The 20,905-nt window shown below is 35.0% G+C and overlaps 1 protein-coding gene and 1 pseudogene across 1 annotated transcript; both read left to right on the top strand.

Moving 5' to 3' along the window:
* Positions 1-12: 12 nt before the first annotated feature.
* LOC145590093 (pentatricopeptide repeat-containing protein At2g17210 pseudogene) lies at positions 13-2,376 on the top strand (annotated as a pseudogene).
* Positions 2,377-3,466: 1,090 nt separating this feature from the next.
* On the top strand, positions 3,467-20,752 carry LOC145590092 (uncharacterized). The gene is made up of 39 exons (XM_081646836.1): positions 3,467-3,709; positions 3,868-3,944; positions 5,797-5,896; positions 5,985-6,092; positions 6,289-6,405; positions 6,682-6,832; positions 7,977-8,224; positions 8,590-8,766; positions 9,079-9,140; positions 9,229-9,346; positions 9,693-9,776; positions 10,140-10,235; positions 10,339-10,440; positions 10,668-10,736; positions 10,960-11,055; positions 11,130-11,237; positions 11,465-11,578; positions 11,742-11,825; positions 12,095-12,223; positions 13,476-13,674; positions 13,769-13,912; positions 14,046-14,089; positions 14,728-14,811; positions 14,931-14,999; positions 15,093-15,169; positions 16,153-16,222; positions 16,719-16,868; positions 17,243-17,308; positions 17,418-17,562; positions 17,686-17,750; positions 17,856-17,921; positions 18,081-18,174; positions 18,862-18,898; positions 19,020-19,077; positions 19,416-19,526; positions 19,677-19,744; positions 20,033-20,099; positions 20,231-20,299; positions 20,366-20,752. Exons 1-39 carry the CDS (start codon positions 3,665-3,667, stop codon positions 20,456-20,458), a joined length of 3,861 nt encoding a protein of 1,286 aa, XP_081502962.1. The 5' UTR covers positions 3,467-3,664; the 3' UTR covers positions 20,459-20,752.
* Positions 20,753-20,905: the final 153 nt, after the last annotated feature.

The raw sequence follows: 20,905 nt of genomic DNA, 5'->3' as shown, positions 1-20,905 counted from the left end.
CTTAGCATTTTACGCATATTACTCCGACTCAGCTGGAAGTTTTCGCACCAAGCCACCAATCCATGTCCAAGTGATAGGATACAGGCATACGGCCAATCTTTGTACTTTTCCTACTTTGCTTCTCTCTTCCCTCTCTCAATCTCTCTCCATTTGTTATGAATTGCAATGCGACTGCGAATCGCATCGTGTAATTTGAGATTACCAGAATGGAATTCAAGGATCAAAGAATGTTTATCAAATGGGCATTGGCAAGAAGCAATGTCTTGCTATGTAGGAATGCAGAGGTCTGGAGTACAACTTACAGATACTTCTCTCTTCCCTGCTATTATCAAAGCAAGTTCAAAAATTTCCTTCAAACTCGGAGAATCTGTGCATGCTTGTTCAGTGAAGCAGGGGTATGATTCTTTCCCTTCTGTTGGGAATTCAACACTGGATTTTTACATGAAATGGGGTGCCCCAGTTTTAGCATTCTCGGTGTTTCAGGGCATGAGAAACAGAGACTCTGTTTCATGGAACATTGTCATTCATGGGCATCTTGATCAGGGTCTTGTAGAGGACGGTCTCTGGTTTTTTGTGCAGGGACGAGTTTCGGGTTTCGAACCGAATGTTTCCACCTTGGTTCTTGTAGCTCAAGCGTATCGCATTCTTCTGGATTTTGATGGTGGGAGGAACTTTCATGGTTATGTACTGAAAAGTGGGTTTCTGAGTGTACTGTCTCTGCAAAACTCTCTGATGGGTGTGTATGCTGATGATGATATTGGAAATGCACGCCAACTGTTCGATGAAATGTGTGAGAGAGATGTTATTTCTTGGAGTTTGATGATTGGGGCTTGTGTTCAGAATGAGGAACCGTTGTTGGCTTTGCAGTTTTTTAAAACTATGGAGGTTGAGCCAGATGGGTTGACCATGGTTAGTATTCTGAAGGCCTGCAGTAAACTTGAAGATGCTACCACGGGAAGTTCACTTCATAGGTTCGCCATTTCTAGAGGGCATGATATTGATGTGTTTGTTGCAAACTCTTTGATAGACATGTATTCTAGGTGCTGTGACCCGGCCTCAGCCTTGAGGGTTTTTGACGCGATGGCTGTCAAAAATATTGTTTCCTGGAATTCAGTTTTATCTGGGATGGCTTATAATGGAATGCATCGGGAAGCATTAGACTTAGCCAATTCCATGGTGCAGGCAAATATTGGAACAGATGAAGTGACACTTGTGAATCTTCTTCAACTATGCAAGCAGTTTACTGATCCATTTCAGTGCAGACAAATACACTGCAGAATATTGAGACATAGGTATGAGTCAAATGCTTTGGTGTTAAATTCTTTAATCGACGCTTATGCCAAGTGCAATCTCATCAAGCTATCATGGAAACTGTTTAGCAGAACTGATAAAAAGGATACGGTTATATGGGCTACTATAATTGGGGCATTCGCATATTGTGGTATGCCTGATGAAGCGATTACTGTTTATAGACAAATGGCCGAAATTAAGGAGGGAATCAATCAAGTGGTTGTCTTAAACTTGCTTGAAGCTTGTATAGTTTTAGCTGAACTCAAAACTTGTAAATGGGCACATGGCATTGCCATCAGAAGTAGCTTTGCTGCATATGTATCTGTTGGAACTGCAATTATAGACATGTACTCCAAATGTGGGGCTTTAGAAGAAGCAAAAACTGTGTTTGATCAAATATCCCAGAAAAACATCATGTCATGGAGTACTATGGTATCAGCGTATGGCATGAATGGCCGAGCTGAAGATGCATTAGGCCTAGTAGTTGAAATGAAGCAACGTGGTTTCCAACCGAATGCAGTAACAGCACTTTCAGTGTTATCTGCTTGTAGTCATGGCGGACTAATTCAGTCAGGCCTCTCATTCTTCAAAGAGATGGTTCAAAATTTGGGGATTCAACCAAGTTTGGAGCATTTTGCTTGTATGATTGATATGTTGAGTAGATCAGGAAAGTTGGATGATGCTATGGAGCTGATCAAAGTTATGCCAGAAAATTGTCAGGGCAAGGCAAGTGTGTGGGGAGCGGTGTTAAGTGCTTGCACTAGGTACAAGCAAGTCGAAGTTGGTGAAGGAGCAGCTTCTCATGTTCTCGAGTTGGAGCCCCTTGGTTCATCTGGTTACTTGCTAGCAGCGAGTTTGCATGCTAGTACAGGGTCATGGAGTGATGCAGCAAAGATGAGACGATTAGTCAAGGATAGAGGAGTGAAAATATTGGCTGGTTATAGCCTGGTTCGTGTAGGTGACAAGGCTTTAAGATTTGTAGCAGGGGATAAATCCACTCCACAAGCAGTTCATAGTTGCTTTATTGTTGAGCAGTTACACAGATGTATGCACATTGGTGAAGCAGCTGACGAATTAACCGAATAATGAAGACTTTCTCAATAATATTTATTCACCAAAATCCATTATCAATGCACATAGTTTTTCACCTTTTTGGAGGTGAGATTATATAGGTATTTGGTTATCAATTGTTATTTCAACAATGTATTTAGACGTGATAGAAGATAATAAATTAATAATATGTTAGTAATATTTTATTCAAAATTCAAGAAGTGGAGCTATGAATGGTGGGCCAGGAAAAACGAAAGAAGTCATACAACATGGCCAATATCATACTCCATAATTGAACAAAATAAATTGAGCTAGATAATAAAGGATATAAGAAAAAAACAATAGTGACCAATTGATCATAATAGCTTAAGAAGTTATGAAATTTCGCCAATCCAACTTCTTTTTGTTAAAATTTGCCTTTTTTCTTTTTTTACGCAAATCAAAGCTCATATGCACCCAAAATTGCATACACCGTATTAATTTCACAAAAAAGAATAATTGCGTACACTAAATGACCGATATAAGTAAAGTTAGGTGCACCTAAATTTATTAGTTGAACTAAGTTAGCACCCGTGCTGATGCACGGGTTTCACAGTAATTTGTCTCTGGATTTTTGTAAATTTTGTTTTCATATTTTTTTGAGTTCAAAATGTTCATAAGTTCACTTTAATTGACCTTAACTATGCTAACAACTGATATAAAGACTCCAACAACTTAATATCAATTGTACCTATTTTAAATTAATTACCTAAATAATAGATATTACCTATTTAAAATTAATTAGCATTTTGTTTCAAAAAAAAAAAAAAAAAAATTAAGGCGGGAAATATTTTCATGAGATAACGACACGTGTACAACTTTGAAAAAAAAAATGACATCAGCGGTTGCTACTTTAGTACAGTATTAGTTATAGATGATATTAAATGTATCCAAATATATATTATAATTTACTCCGATTTTTCTCTTAATTAACTACGAAAATGAGTACACGTTTAGCAATAATTAATATCACACCATCCGCGACTCTGCGAGAGCCACGAGGATCAAGTAGGAAAAACCAAAAATTATCAGTTAACAAAGTCTACATCATATATTCATATGACAAAATCACAAATGGCAAAGACAAAATCACAAATGATACGTTTCTTTTACTACACAAATTCTAAGACCTTTTGCTTTCACCTTCAATTTCTCTAGTCTTTACTAACCCCAACAAATTTTGTTCATTTTCAACTGAAAACCAACTTCCTCTTTCATCTTCACTTCCCTTTTCTCTCTCCAATTTCCATTATCAAACTAAATTTGCTTATGTGAGAAATCATCAATGGCATCATCTTTTAGATTTTTGGTGTCTCTTTTTATGATTCAGGTTAGCTTATTCTTTTTCTAATTTAAACCATCAAGAAAAATAACCACTTTTTGATCTTGCAAGTTGAAAAATCATCATTTTCATTTCTGGGTTTTTTTTTAGCAATTATTATGTGGCAATACTTGATTAAAGTTCTGATGATCATCTGTAACTTGCAGTTGGTCTTTCTGGGTTCTTTGATTACTTTACTCAATGCTGATTCTGGGTCTTCCTTGTTTTCTGATGCTATACTGGGGTAAGTTCAATTTTCTCTTTATTTTTTTTTTTAATTTGGGTTGTTTGATAAATTATGCAATGATTTACAGACGCAATCTTTTTCAATAGTGATTATATTGGGGAGAAAAAAAAAAGGAAATTAGCAGTCTGAAATTTAACTAATCGAATTCTGGAAACTAAAGGCTTGATTTTGCTTCGTATGATATAATTTTTGGCAATAAATAGATTTTGTTTGAATTGTTAATACTAGTACAATTTCTTTTGAAAATGACGAGTTCTGGAAAATGTAAATGTAATGGCATAGTTTTCCATGAAAGTTGTGAAAAGCATGATAGCCAGGTTTATAGTTTCACTTACTCCTTATTTGTTTCCAAGTCACAGTAGAAGTTCATATGAATTATCACTAGAGTAAACTGTACTGTTATTTGTTAGAGCATGCTTGGAATTACAGGAATAAATATGGAGGTAATAGGCATCGTTCAGGTGTTAGACTAAGGAGTAAGGTGGCGGTGGATTTGAGGTAGTGGCGATGGTTGTTCGGACTTTGTGGAGATTCTAATGCACCAAATCAGCAGTTAATTATTACATTTTAAGCCATATGAGTGGGAGGAGAGCCTATTACATTCCCTAACTATTTTACATAACAGTTTGCCTCTCTTAGTAGCTTTTAACTTTCTCATTTTCAGGGTGAGGTGAAATAACTAATTATTTGATACTTTGATACTCCATACTTTTATTTCCAATTATCTCTCTCCCTTGTGGCTTCATCTGAATTTAGATGTTTGTAGTCATCTGAATTTAGATGTTTGTAGTATATTTTTGTTAATTTGATGGTTCAAAGGTGAATGACATGATAGCCATCTTGATTACAATTGGTCTCGTGTATTGACTCAGGTGTTACATGAAACCTTTTGATATCTAATCATTTTGGTAAATATTGTCTATCATTTAGAATAAAAGACTCAGGTATTACATGAAACCTTTTGATATTTAATCTCGAGGTAGTTTTCTTAGAACTCAACAGGTTCCGACTTTGATTCCCCCGAATAACATTTTCTTACTTGAAAGCAAGTAAGAGATACACATGGGGTGTTATAGCTGTGAAGGAGACCATTCTATCAAGATATCTGCCTCGTAGCTCTTAATTATCATCTCCATCTTTATCTAGTGCTTGCTAATAGGTTATCATCAGCATTTCATGCAACTTATGTTTGTTTGAAAGACTGATTATTACCTTCCATATATTACTAATTTCTTTTTGCGCCAAATAAATGCATAAAATGAAAAGTAAGAAGGGGGCATGAAAAGTTGATTTATCTATTTTTTGAGTAGCAATCTTGATTTCTTGACTTGCTAGATTTTAAAAAATGTGCTCCCTCTGTTTTCTTGAGATCTATTCAATAGCTACGCAAACCAAGAATAAGTGGAAAAGGGAACCATGCATGTGGGTATTTTTACTTTAACGATGAGAGAGATAGAGAGCATGTGTTTTATTAAATACCACTGAGCCCACGAAGTGGGGTTGTATATGATAGAAAATAAGTAAAAGGTTGCTATTAAAGGAATAAAGTAATAGTGAGTAAAACTTAGAAAAATGGATGAAAATGGAAAGTGAGTAGAACTTAGGAAAATGGAGAAAGTTTAATAGTCTATTACATGTGCTATGGAAAGCATGAACTCTAGAGGAATATATTAAGTGTCAAATTTTAATATCTAGGCTATGTAATAAGATGAATGACATAATTTGGGCTCTTGTATCTCCTATTCTACAAGATTTTTGTCACTTATCTAAGCTCTATATATCTAATTTTTCTTAATTGTTACTGTCTGTGCAAAATTTGTAATTTGACTTTTTTTACTTTGATTTTTAGGAGAAGACATTCTGAAGAATATTGTGCTATGTATGATATTTGTGGAGAGCGTAGTGATGGGAAAGTTTTAAATTGCCCTTACAGCTCTCCTTCAAAAAAGGCATGTTATAAAGATTATTTTTGTGTAAATTATTTGTGCCAAACCTTGTTGGACTTTTTAGCTTAAAGCCTTTTGTCATCCTTTGCAGCCTGATGATCTCTTTTCAGCAAAAATCCAGAGTTTGTGTCCTACCATTACTGGTAATGTTTGTTGTACAGAGCGTCAATTTGACACGTTGCGGTCACAAGTTCAACAGGTAAATTTTTGTCTGGCACTGCGTTCCAGCAGTAAATATAAAATATGCTAAGAGAAGCTTGTTCCTGTATATGATCTGGACCTGGGAGTGCTAATTGTAGGACTTTAAATTTTCTACAGATATGTTGCTTGTTAGTGTCTTATTCAGTTTACTAGTCATTTGTCAAAAAGGCTCAGCTTTGGATATTTTATTGCAGGCAATTCCTTTATTGGTGGGTTGCCCAGCTTGCTTGAGGAACTTCCTGAATCTTTTTTGCGAGCTTTCATGCTCACCAAACCAGAGTTTATTTATTAATGTCACATCCATTGGCAAGGTTAGTATCACAATTTAATTGGTGCTGAACCACTATCTCTTAGAGCTGTTCTATAGTTTCAGTGTCTACATGCCTAACATTTGTGCAGTTTGTTTCATGAAAGATCTGTGTTTTAATCTCCAGCCTTCTTCCTCTGGAGAGAGATATTATAAGCTATTAATATTCACTGGAGCATGTTCTTTGTATCTTGGAGGTGTAATAGTTGTTTGCCTCGAAGGTGAAGTAGAATAACACTATCGTTATAGTCTTATATATCAAGTTTTAACTGTATTGCAGGTAAATGGAAACTTGACTGTGGATGGAATTGAATATTATGTATCTGAAGATTTTGGTGAAGGTTTATATAACTCTTGCAAGGATGTAAAATTCGGTAGTATGAACACAAGAGCCATAGATTTTGTTGGGGCTGGTGCAAAAAGTTATAAAGGTGAGGTTGATATTCTAATGTGTTTTCATATAGTTTTTTACTTCTTTACATTCTAAGTAAACCTCTCAAAGTAACATCCTCTTTTTTCTCCATTCATACCAAATTATTTATGAGCTTTGGGATCTGTTACCCAGAATGTTGTAAGTCTTATCTAAGCTTGCACACGGGACAAAGGGTGTAGCCTTTTTGCCTGATTACTAAAGAGTGAAAAAAATGTGTGTATATTTGGAGATTACCAGAAACATATCCTTATTGTATAGGAAACTCTTCAGTGTCCACAACTGACCAACTGCCCACCAACATTTTAGTAGTGTTATTTTCTTGCTTCAGGCAGTGGCTGTGAAGCTAAATAGAGCAGACTTAGTTCTTGTTTTAGGACCTGAAAAAGAAAGTAATTTTATGAGAATCCTTTTTCCTGCTCTCCATGATGCTATTGTGTCTTACTTTGTGTGAGAAGGGGGAATTAATCCCTTTGGATCACCTATGAAGGAACCGTATAACAGAGAATTGGGGGGATACACTACTAATGCCCTTTTTGATTTATTATTTTATAAACAGTATATACCTTAGTATTAATACAAGAGATTGGGATTTAGCCATTTGTTGGGGATTCTATTGACCAAGCAGGCTCATCTGTGTTACTAGTATCTTTTTCCCCTTTCAATATTATATTTGGAAGTTAAAAATATACTTTTGGCCCTGTTTGGTTTGATGTAAAACATATTCAATAAAAAATTAGTTTTCATAAAAAACAAATTTTCAAGGAAAACCACAATCGCAAATTGGTTATCCTTAGTTTGGTTCCTTACAAGAAAAGTTAAAGAAAAAATTAAACATAGAAGTGGAAATGTAAGGAAGGATGAGAGGAAAGTAAAAAGGAGGTAAGGAAGAAGGAAAATGTGACTTCCCTTGTTTTGTAAAGAAAATGTTTTCCACCACTAAGGATGCAATTTTCCACCATTGGCAAAATTATTTTCCACTTGTTTACATGCCAAACAAAGGAAAATAGAAAAAAAAAAAAAGAAAAAAGAAAAAAAAAGGGTAAATCATTTTCCTTGAAAATATTTTACATCAAACCAAACGGGGCCTTTTTGGGAAAGCTTTTTCTGTTAAGAGAATACTTACTAAACTATATAATTTTCAGAATGGTTTGCATTCATTGGTCAGAGGGCTGGATCCGGCATGCCCGGATCTCCATATTCCATCAATTTTCAGACTAGCGCTCCTGAATCATCTGGAATGCAGATTATGGATGTGTCTACCTACTCCTGCAATGACACTTCGCTGGGCTGCTCATGTGGTGATTGTCCTTCATCACCTGTGTGCTCAAGTTCAGAACCTCCTCATTCACAGACAAAGGATTCCTGCTCAGTTAGGCTGGGTTCACTTGAGGTCCAAACTGATATTAAAACAATGACTCTAGCTTTTCTTTTTTTCTTTGAATCAACTACTTTGGGTGTTTTGCCACCTGTGAAGTTATTGTGACCAACTCTGTTATTTAATACATGCATCATTCTGAATTTTATGTATGTTAATGCACGAAGTTAACCATTATTACTTAGAAATATATATTGATATATAAAAAATGATTTTTTATAAACTTACATCAAGATCAGACAACAATTATAATAGTGACATTTATAAACACCGTTAAAATTCAAAATGATGCATGTATTGAGGAACTGAAGAAGTATACAAGTATATTATTTATTTTACCTTCTGGCTCATATAGATTTGGTAATTAATAATACTTGCAGGTGAAATGCATTGACTTGTCAATGGCCATCATCTATATACTGTTAGTTTCTGCTTTTCTTGGATGGGGGTTCTTCTACCGTAGAACAGAAAGAACTGGTCTTGCATCTACTACGACGCCTTTGTTGAGTAAAGTTGATTCCTTTGGCGAGGCAAACGATGACACCCCTAACGTGAAGGTTAACTCCGACCATTTGTCTATTTTCACTGGCGACTGGGGAAATCTTTTCACCTCTAACTACTTTTGAGCATTATTATATGAAAACACATTAGAATATCAACCTCACCTTCATAACTTTTTGCACCAGCCCCAACAAAATCTATGGCTCTTGTGTTCATATCTGCATGGTCAAAATTTTTTCCTTTTGTATAATCTGCCATACTATACCATACTTTTTATCTTGATACATGATTTTTTTTCCAAGTGTTATCTTGTAATATAGTAGCTTCAATAATTATTTTCTTATATCGTGATAATTGTCTATGACTAGGATACTGAGAAAGCGCTGCAGTCTCAGTCTACTGTTCAAGGATTTATGATTGATGCTTTTAGGTTAGCAATGCGGATAATTTTTTTCCACCCTGAACAGTCAAGGCACATATATCATTGATTCAACTATTTCATGATGAACCTATTGCAGGAAGTATGGACTTTGGGTTGCAAGGAATCCTGCCCTTGTGTTGTGCTCCTCTGTCGCCGTAGTTCTTATACTTTGCTTGGGTTTACTACGTTTCAAGGTCGAGACTCGACCTGAGAAGGTATGTTATTCTCTCTCTCTTTTTAAACTTTGTGTTCTCCCTCTTTACATTAGTCATGCAGAATCCCAAATTTATATTCTGGATTAGTTTATTAGGCTGAATATGTACGAAAGCATAGCACAATTTCACTCTTAACCTTTTTTCTTTTCTAATCTTTGCATATCTATGCATACATCATTGAACAGCTTCCTAGTTACAAGATTTTTTTGATTTCTTTCTTTCTTTTTGAGAACGTGACAAGAATTTTGGTGGCTTAAGAAAACATGTTAATTGCTTTGTATATTTTTATTATTATTGTCTGTATTGGCAGCATCATAATTTTCTTTAGATGCTTCTTTTGTTCTAGTTATGGGTTGGTCCTGGAAGCAAGGCAGCAGAAGAGAAGCACTTTTTTGACACTCACTTAGCTCCTTTCTATAGGATTGAACAGGTATGAGACATTGAGACCTCTGTTTTATATTGTGGCAGACGTGTAGTAGTATTAGAGACATGTAAACGCATATATGCACTTTGTTTTCCATCTTTATGGTTTACTTAGTCATTAAAATAACTATGCATCATGTAATGTGTCTGTTCTGCTTTGAGAGACATTGGATTCGTGCTGAATTTTCATTGAGTACCTGGCAGTCTGGCACCAGAAATTGTTTTTTTTTTCCCTCTTTCATGCTTAGGATATAGAAACTCTGCGTATCAGAGGATACAATATTACTTTGGAAAATTTATAGTGCAACTTAAGGGTTTAGAATTGACATTTACTATTGCAAACTGAAGTTGAATGGTTCACTACTTTCAGCTTATATTGGCAACCAGGCCAGATCCGCAGAATGGGAAATCTTCCAGTATAGTAACAGAGGATAATATACAGTTGCTTTTTGACATACAACAGAAGGTATAAATGACTTTTAGTTGAGTTTGCATACCTGTTAAGATGTCTATTAGTGTATCTCACTCTCTCTTGATGCTTTCGATTGTGGTTAACTTTTTGGCTGCAGGTTGATGAACTGAAAGCGAATTATTCAGGATCAATGGTGTCTTTGTCTGATATTTGTTTGAAACCTCTAGGGGAGGATTGTGCCATCCAGAGTATCCTTCAGGTTGATTGAAAACTTTAATTATAATGTGTCATGTTTTGCCACTCATATGTATCATCCATCACATTCAGACATTATCAATTTGCTCATTTATCATTTGGCTTGGAATGCTGCATCCTTTTAACTTGATGTAGGGTCTCTATTTCAGCATTGCTGTGCATCTCTTCACATTACTAGATATAATACAACTTTATTCTATGTAACTTCAATCTTATCTTTTTATGTGACAGTATTTCCAGATGGATCCTGACAATTATGATGAATTTGGAGGAATCCAGCATGTTTTGTATTGCTTTCAGGTAATCACTTTGTGAACCCCTTGTAGTTGTAATCTTTTGGTATTGTTTGCAGAGGGTATGGCCAAGTGGTTGCATTTGCTACTCAAGCAGTGGAATTTTCTATTTTAAGAATATTACATTTGCTCAGTTTGTTGAAAGTGCCTGAAGACACCTTTTCTACCTTTAACATACTGAACATATAGTAACACTTCTTTGGGGCATGACGACATGTATCCTGTCACAGCATTTTACATCCACTGACTCGTGTTTGAGCGCTTTTAAAGCACCCCTTGACCCCAGCGTTGCCTTGGGGGGATTTTCCGGGAATAATTTTTCTGAGGTAATTTCTTTATCAACTCTAACATTGCTGAACTGAAGGTATAATGGACTGATTGTTTGTTGTTCAAATGTCAGGCTTCTGCATTTGTGGTAACTTACCCAGTCACTAATATGGTTGATGAGTCAAGTGATGCAAATGGGAAAGCTGTGAAATGGGAAAGGGCTTTCATTAATCTGGCCAAGGTTTGACCATTAGCTCCTTTTTACAGCATTAGAAGTCTCTCTTCAGCCTATATTTTCTTCTCATGTAAAAGGTCCTTATCTTTAGCGGAATTTGAATAGAAGGGAAAAAACTTTAAAAATATACTTTTTTTTTCTGCATATATACCATGTACAATAGTACTGGTTGAATTTCTGCTTAACATATCTGTGGTTGCATGCTTTGACTCTTGATCCATTTCCCATTACAGGAGGAACTGTTACCTATGGTGCAGTCTAGCAATCTCACTTTATCTTTTTCTTCTGAAAGCTCAATTGAAGATGAACTAAAACGAGAGAGCACTGCTGATGTTATAACAATTTTAGTAAGTTATTCAGATATCAAAATTTTCCTTGTGAACTTTGGATGAACCTTATAGCAAGTCATCTTTATGTGCCTGACTATTTTACGAAAATTATATTATTTAAGAAAAACGGGGTTGTGAGCTTGTGACTAACTTGTTTTGCAATTTGTTTAATCTGTATCAGATAAGCTATCTTGTGATGTTTGCTTATATATCACTTACTCTGGGAGACAAACCACATTTGTCCTCTTTTTACATTTCATCCAAGGTACGCATTCAATTCTCCATTATCTGAATTGTCATTATTATACAACACAACCGAAGGTCCTTTAACTTTTTAGCCTCATTGGAGGGGTGTTGGGAACACTTCATGCTTTTTGTCCATAATGAAATGCTCAATGTCCATATCCATGTTGAGTATCAAGTATCCAACATGGGTACTGGAGGGCAAGCAAAGATTTTGGTTAACATAGGTTGTGCATGGAGTCCGGTGAACTAAATACTAGTGAGTAATTTGATTTTTTGTTACTATTACAGGCTTTACTTGGACTTTCAGGAGTTGTGGTTGTTATATTGTCTGTTCTTGGCTCAGTTGGTTTCTTCAGCGCCTTCGGAGTGAAGTCAACTTTAATAATAATGGAAGTCATCCCCTTTCTTGTTTTGGCTGTAAGTTAACTGATCATTTGATATATAAATATGATTTGCTTTGGATTTACACGTGTGTCTGAGTGTTTGTTATCTTCTGATCATAATTTTTCTTCTGGAAGTAAATTTATGTATGACTACCACTATATGATTTGTTAGTGTCCGTTATTTATTTTAATGTTGAGTACAGTAAAAAAAATCAAAATTATGATACATGTATATGACAATTCTGGATGTTGATGATGATATATTCCAATTGATCATCATGAATTCATTTGACAAGGGATGCAATCTACAGATTTGCATAGATAATTGAAGCACTATCTTGCATTGTACTGCGAAGAGATGAGTCAGTATGCCATTCATCTGGCAAAATGTTGCTTTCATGTTGAGCATAATCATGTCAATATTTTCAATACAGTTGTCATGAAGTAATTTGAACCCTTTTCCTTTGTGTCATTTAGTCTTTATTATTTGGATGGAGAGACTAAATGAATCTTGTCATTTGTATCATCAACCGTTTATAATTGTAATAAACTAACCTAAGGAGGGGTAGTATGGGTGTTCTAGTAATATTGCTTTACTAGTATTAGGTTAATAGTCCTAAGTATAAATAGAGAGGGAGGGGAAAGAAAATGGTTAGCAGAAATTTGTGTTTAAGGGAAACCTTAGAGAATCATGGCCTCAAGCCATTGTTAGTGAGTGATAGCCTCAAGCTATTATGAGAGTGATAGTTTAAAGCTATTAATCCTATTATTTTGTAACCCTTCCACCAATGTTAATCAATATTAAAGCTTCCACCTTTATTAAATTGCTAGTTACAATCTGAAATTCCAAGTCTGAAAACCTGCCTATTGTAACAACTTGCATTGCTGTTATATTTACTCCAGATAAAAGAATATAGCTTTGCAGCATTCTCGTTTCATGTTGGATTATAGGTTCATGATATACTCTTGTTTACTATATTTCGATCTTCACAATTTTTGCTTTCATCTATGCAAATGTTCTGCATGATTTTCCAACCTATTGTCATTTACAATGCATCTTTCTATGATGCCTGAATTGATAGTAAAATCTACTTTTACAAAGGCTTATTGGCTATTTCAGGATAGCCTTTGTTGTTTAAATACCTTGTTGCATATTTTTGATCTTCCATGTGCTTATAATGCTAACATTTCTTTTCTATTTACTTTCCTTTACCTTCAAGGTTTAAGGGTGCAAAGTGCTTTCAAACATAATTTATGCATTCAGTCTCTCAATCTTTTGTTGACAGGTTGGAGTTGATAACATGTGCATATTGGTACATGCTGCAAAACGGCAGTCAATTGAAATATCTTTAGAAGAACGAATAAGCAATGCCCTTGTTGAAGTTGGTCCCTCCATAACACTTGCTAGTTTATCTGAGGTCTTGGCATTTGCAGTGGGAGCTTTTATCACTATGCCAGCATGCCGTGTTTTTTCTATGTTTGCAGGTTTGATTGGTTCTGATTTTATTATTTGAAGTTTTTATTTTGTCTTTATGTTAATTTGTTCAATTGATCGATACAACTGTGTCCATCTCTGTAGCTTTGGCCGTCTTTCTGGACTTTCTTCTTCAACTCAGTGCTTTTGTTGCACTAATAGTTTTGGACTTCAAGAGAGCTGAAGACTTCAGAATTGACTGTTTCCCATGCATTAGAATTTCATCAGCATCTGTGGAATTAAATAGAGGTTCTACAAGATCAGTTCAATTGCATTTCTGATTTGACTGTTGATCAAATTATTCTCTAAATGATGGGTTTGGTCTGTTATTTGCATTCATCGTATAATTGAGCTGATATATGTATTTATATGTATGGCACAGAGATTTATCAGAGAACTCCAGGACTGCTTACTCAATATATGAAGGTATGCTTAATAATTAGAGGAGACAAAGGTCATTTAGACTTCCTATTCAGGAGATTTAACTCATTTAAGCCTCAGTATGCAAAGCTTTGATGTGCTAGAGAGGCTATAAGTATTATGGTGTCTGTGTCCTCTACTTGGCATCCCCTTCATCCTCTATATATAAAAGAAAAGAAAAAAAATATGGGAATTGCCTGCTTTGTGGATCTGTATTTTACTGATCTTACCTATTTTTTATGTCCTCCAAGATTCCGTTGTGGAATTGAGCACAACCTGTATACTTACATGATGACAGATCCTTGGTCTTTGTAGTTAATAGATATTTGTCTTATGTAGATTTTTAATTTTTGGAAGTTGAAATGATCATCAAAGTAACTCAATATCATTTAAACACTAGCAAACGGCCTCCTTTCTTTAATCTGCTTTTTGAGAAAATGACTGTATTTTGCTTTCTTCAGTGCAGTTTGTCAAGTTTGATGATTGAAATTTGATTGCTGACATTGATGATATAACAACTTCAATTTCGTAGTTGCCTTTGGCTTTAGCTCTTGTCAATTTGCAGAAGCTAACAATTTAGAATTTTTGAAGAGACTCGTCGGGGATAATATTGATTTTTAAAAGTCCCTTCTATCATTCTGCAGGAAATTCATGCACCCGTTCTTTTACATCGTGGAGTTAAAGTACTTGTTCTTGCTCTATTTTCTGGTTTGGCTTTAGCAGGCATCGTAAGTTGTACTCATCAAAATTTCTATTTCTAAGTTGATTGAAGTTTTGAACTACGCATCCATCCACCTGCAACTTTGTTTGACATATTTCTATTACATTTCTATTTTTTTCTGTGTAGGCTTTGTGCCCCAGGATTGAGCCAGGTTTAGAGCAACAGATTGCTCTTCCTCGGGATTCATATCTTCAGGTCTTTCTGTGCTTATCAAGTTCCTTGATGTTTTATGTTATCTTATCCCACTGCCTACTTTTCCTGGTCTCACTAGTTCACTTGTGGTTGCAGGGCTATTTTAATAATATTTCAGAGCATCTCAGAGTTGGACCTCCCCTGTATTTTGTTGTAAAGGATTATAACTACAGGTATTTGTTATGTTTCTCATTAGGCATGTACTCGTGCACTAGAACTTATTTCATGGAGAAGTTTTCAATTTTTCTATATCAGCGGGTTTTTTTTGGGCGTTTATTTAAATAGATTTAAATAAAGAGAACCATTTTCAACATTACAACAGTCAAATCATCTTTCTTTTCCAAACCGCATGAAGTTACCCCCACATAATGAAGCTGCACACAACCCATTACAGACAAAGCTGAGCCTCAGAGAGTTCAGAGATAAAACCCAAGAAGGAGAGCAGACAATAGCCTTTCTCCTCATGAAGTGAATTATACTTGCTTCACAGAATATAATCCTTTTCTAAAGAACACCTTTTGCTGGAATCCCTCTTTGGTTGTTTGACCTTGTTTCCTATGAAGAATTTAATGCTTTAGGAGGTGCTTTTGTCATTCCATATCATTAATTATTTTAATTTTTCTGAGAAACTTACAAAAACCTTTGAGAGAAAATGATCCGCTCATATCTATTGCTATATCTCGTCATTCCCCTCAAGATTAACCACAGTCCACAGCGGAGGAAAACTTTCCAAGAGAAGGCCCTTAAACCACTAATTATCCTTAAGAACAACTGTGAACTTTAATACATGCAAATCTTCTATGATGGATTTCTTGGGATATTGGAAAGTTACCTGTTAGGCTTTGCTAAAAATTAGAAACAGTGTTGCTATTGTATATGATGGTACCGCAGCTTATAATTTTTAGTTAATAGAAAGTCACATTCTCAAGTTTCAAGTGACAATGCATTATGCTAACAATGGAATAATGGATGCTTGACAAACTTTTAATTGGTATTTTCGAGGCTGAATGCTAATCACCTTTGTAAGTGATGTCTCATATCTTAGTTCAGTAACATATATTTCAACAAAAGATTGCCTTTCTATTTGCTATATTCTAGTTAGCATAGTATGTTTTATGTAAATTTTCATAAAGATATATGTTTCATATCTTTGCAGTTCTAATTCAAGGCATACAAATCAATTGTGTTCAATTAGCAAGTGTGACTCGAATTCTCTTCTAAATGAGGTAACTTTTCAACTTAAGTCTTTGGTAGAATATACTTTGTATTTAGCATACTGGCTGGTGTCCTCAAGTTTAGCTTAGCTATGTTGTTGTTGTTTTCTTTAAATGTAGATGTGTACTAACTGCTTTTATGATTTTGAAATTGATGCATTATGAATACAGTTTTAATGTGTGCTTCTTGCATATGAAACTTCTTCCTCCTTGTCATTTTCTTTTTATTCAGCTTGGATAGGTGAAACCCCCATTTCCTTTTGCTGATTTTGTGTTCTGTCTCCACCTTTTTAATAGTGTGCTTCATTAAAGTGTGTTTTTACTTCTATTGATATTCATCATTATGGATACACCCTACATATATGTTTGCTGATCTGTTTTAACATGCACTTTTTGCCTAAATCCAACATACCTTATTACCCCTTTTCTGTTCTGCTTACTATATTATGGTGTTTCCATAGTTACAATGCTGCTTTAACAAATGGATTTCATGGTTAAATGATTGCAGATATCAAGAGCATCTTTGACACCAGAATCTAGCTACATTGCAAAGCCAGCAGCCTCATGGCTTGATGATTTTCTAGTGTGGCTATCACCTGAAGCTTTTGGTTGTTGCCGAAAGTTTGTTAATGGTAGCTATTGCCCTCCTGATGATCAGGTTAGTGTTTCTTACCCCCCTCCCCCCAACCAAAATGGCCACAAAAGAATTTAGGTTTGAGTCAAATTGCCTTTTAAGTGACTGGCTGTTAGGTTTTCACCAATTAGAGAACCTGTTGGCAGAGAGAAGGCTAAAACTTAAGTAATAAAGTAATGAGTTTGTAGATCCACAAAGTTGATATTCTAGACATTTGACTAAGATTAGTAAATATTTTTATTTTATAATTGAGAGCGGACAACCACACAAATACTAAACTTGTTCTTGTACAATGGGGAATGCATTTCTTAGGAAGGATTTGTCAATAAAATTGATTTTGCTTCTAGTTGTTTCTTTTACTAGTATTTCTTATTAATGTATCTTAATTTGCTCTCCAGCCTCCATGCTGTTCACCTGACGAAGGGCCTTGTGGTTATGGGGGAGTTTGCAAAGATTGTACTACAGTAATGAAGTTTTTCTTTATGCCTAATAAAAATTAATTGCCAATTTCTTTAGTCATAAATTATTTTACCAAGTATACTAGTATGAACCCTACATGTGAATTTCTTCCAGTGCTTTCGCCACTCAGAACTTCGCAACGATCGTCCTTCTACTACACAGTTTAGAGAAAAGCTGCCGTGGTTTCTCGATGCATTGCCTTCTGCTGATTGTGCTAAGGGGGGTCATGGAGCCTACTCTACTAGTCTGGACTTGAATGGTCTACTATTCTCTCTTCCTTTCTTCCTTTTCACCTTTGCCATCTACTATGCATGATTCTTGAAATGTCTCTCTTAAATTATAAGTTCCAGGATTGAAATCTGTTTGTTGAAACCTGAACCAGGTTATGAGAGCGGTGTTATTAGAGCATCTGAGTTTCGAACGTATCACACACCAGTCAACAGACAGGTTAGTTCATGTCTACAGTGTGACATAACCAATAGTTTCTTAGCCTAATAGGGCATTTGTAATTGTTAAGATCCCTCAAGCCATTTGATTCATTTTCAATGACAGAGTGACTACGTTAATGCACTCCGTGCTGCCCGTCAGTTCAGCTCAAAAATTTCTGATTCGCTGGAGGTATAATCATACATTTTTATTTTATTTAAGTTTTTTTCTTTCTCCTTTAGTCCTTTAGGGATAGAATGACATCCTCTTTATTTAAAAACCTTCATTGTTGGGAAAAATTTTCATCTTTGTGTTTCTCATGGTATTACTGGATGTATGATAATTTTGCAGATGGATATCTTTCCATATTCAGTCTTCTATATTTTTTTTGAGCAATATCTGGACATTTGGAGAACTGCTGTCATCAACCTAGCTATTGCCCTTGGTTAGTATTTTAAAAGTGCTTCTAAAAGCTTTTGGCTTTATCATTAACATAAATCTTGTCACCTTGTGGGCAGTATCACAAGTTTATACATCCCTCTTTTCGTTTGTTTCTCTCTGAATTGGAATATGAATATGGAGTTTTGAAGCATATTCTTTCCTCTAATTGTTAACTATTATAAATATTATTGTCAGCAAATCAAATTTGAGAAAGACGCTTAATGATTATCAACCTAAAATAACTTTTATGGTTATATTATATGCTTTGGTTTTTTTTCTCTATTGGCTGATGTCTTAGTCTCTAGTTGGTCTTTCTCTAATACCAAATGTTGAGATCTATATTCTATACTATTTGGTATTTGATATAAGAGGTCATATTGAGAGTTAAATTATTAGCAACGAAAACAATCAGTATACAAACATCAACACATGACAATAAGGATAAGGCAATAAGTCTTACTTTCACGGCCCAAAAAAAAGGAAAGAAATGATTCAGATGTTCTTATATTAAAAAAAGACTATTACTTATAGACTTATAGTCGATGGTCTTATATAATTGAAAATTTTAGTGTTTCATTTTCTTTGATTATGTTGTCGTTGTCCTCTCATTCAGTTTAGCATATGGCCTTAGTTTAGACATGACACAGTGCTCCTCAAGAATTACTCAGTGATGTGTCAATTGTTACCACAGGTGCTGTTTTCATTGTGTGCCTATTCATAACTTCCAGGTAAGAAGCTTGAAATCCCTGCACTTTTGGTCCTTTCTGCCTATTTATGCAAAGTATTCAACTTTCTTCCTTTCATAAGGCTCATTGCACATTTTTTATAATTTATTTTTTTCAACTGCAGTTTGTGGAGTTCAGCCATCATTTTGCTTGTTCTGGCGATGATAGTGGTTGATCTCATGGTATAATATGATACTATTGCCTTAGAAATTAACAGTCTTCAAATCCTACATTGTTCTCTTACATACACGTAAAAAATTTGTTTTTCTATACTTGGTCTTTTGAAGTTTCAAAACTTGGAATGTTAGAGCTTGTGGGCTGTGTATGTTAATGGTTAGAATCTGTAAACCCACTTGTGGAATTGCATCATTGTTGACTTCAACACTGGCATTATCTTTATCAAAAGGACTTGAATGCTTTTCTAGGTGTTAAAGCCGATATTCAGATATTCATATGTTTCTTTCTGAACTAAGTTTTGATATTTACTTACCCCATATCTGTTATATGATCGAAAATGCAGGGTGTTATGGCTATCCTGGGTATCCAACTGAATGCTGTATCTGTTGTCAATCTTATCATGTCAATAGGAATTGCTGTTGAGTTCTGTGTTCATATAACACATGCATTTTCGGTAAATTTCTCAGAATTATTTGTTCTTATGTTGGTTGACCCTTCTAAAACTAGTTAAATTGAATTAGGATAGGCTCACGGATTTAGTTTCCTCCCTTTATAGTTTTCCATATTTTTTTCTATGGTGCTCAAGTTGCTGGATTATTTTCAGGTCAGCCACGGTGACAGAAACCAGCGAGCAAAGGAGGCGCTTGGTACCATGGGAGCTTCTGTTTTCAGGTAACACACTCCTGTATTTATCAATTTTTTTTTTGGGATATTTCATGTCAATGACTTGTAATCATTCATGGGTATTGGCCATGCCTCAATCAGCCTCACATGCATCACCTTTTTTTTGTATTATGTGATTCCTTTATTACTAATTTACTAGAATACATCATATAATCATATCAAGCCAAATATAGATATGACTAATGAACTTATGAGCTCTCAACCATTGATTAAAGTCAAATCTCTTGTCGTTACACAAATTCTTCTAGTTGATACCTATTTTTCCTTCTTTTGCAGTGGAATCACATTGACTAAGCTGGTCGGAGTTATTGTACTATGCTTTGCAAGATCAGAGATTTTTGTGGTCTATCATCTATCTGTGATCTATCACTATTCCATTTTATGAAATGGGTGACAACCTGATGAATGATCATATAACTGATATATATATACATATATATATATATATATATATATATATATATATATTTGCAGGTTTATTACTTTCAAATGTACTTGGCATTAGTTATCATTGGTTTCCTGCACGGGCTCATCTTTTTGCCTGTAAGTTGCAGTCTTCTCAATCCTTTCATACAACTTCTGCTGCATACTTAACTATCTAATTTGCAGGTATTGCTAAGTTTGATTGGCCCACCAGCAAGTAGCATGCCTGCGGACAGAATGCTAGAAGCTGAGCTAAACTCCTCATCACAGTTGAGCTAATTGGACATCTGTAATGTAGATTGTGCTTTCATTTTAGCAAGAGCACCTTGACCAGCAGTTGCTCATACTTTTCTTACCAATCTCTCAGCGTGGCCACTGCAAACTACTAGGATTCTGCTACTCCGTCATTAAATGAACTCACCTAACTAATATGCTCTACTTTGCACATTGTGGATCTTTTGCTGATGTAGAGAATATCATCTTTGTAAATAATCTGCTTGTACTTAGAGCAACATGGACTAGTATGTATGACTTATTATGCTATCTGATATAATATAATTTAATATTTTACCATGCACTGAGAGTTCTAATTACAGGCTCAAAAGGTACAATCATACTTTTATGTACAACAATAAACGTTTTGATAACAAGAAGTTTTAATCATCATTTTTTTTATTGTAATTGTGAAATATATTTGATGGCTTGGTAAACTGGTCGTGCTTATCT

This window comes from Chenopodium album, chromosome 17, assembly GCF_948465745.1.
Source record: "Chenopodium album chromosome 17, dcCheAlbu1.1, whole genome shotgun sequence".
NCBI classification, from domain to species: Eukaryota; Viridiplantae; Streptophyta; class Magnoliopsida; order Caryophyllales; family Amaranthaceae; genus Chenopodium; species Chenopodium album.
The sequence above is the reverse complement of the archived record's forward strand: the minus strand, read 5'-3'. Positions and strand labels throughout refer to the sequence as shown.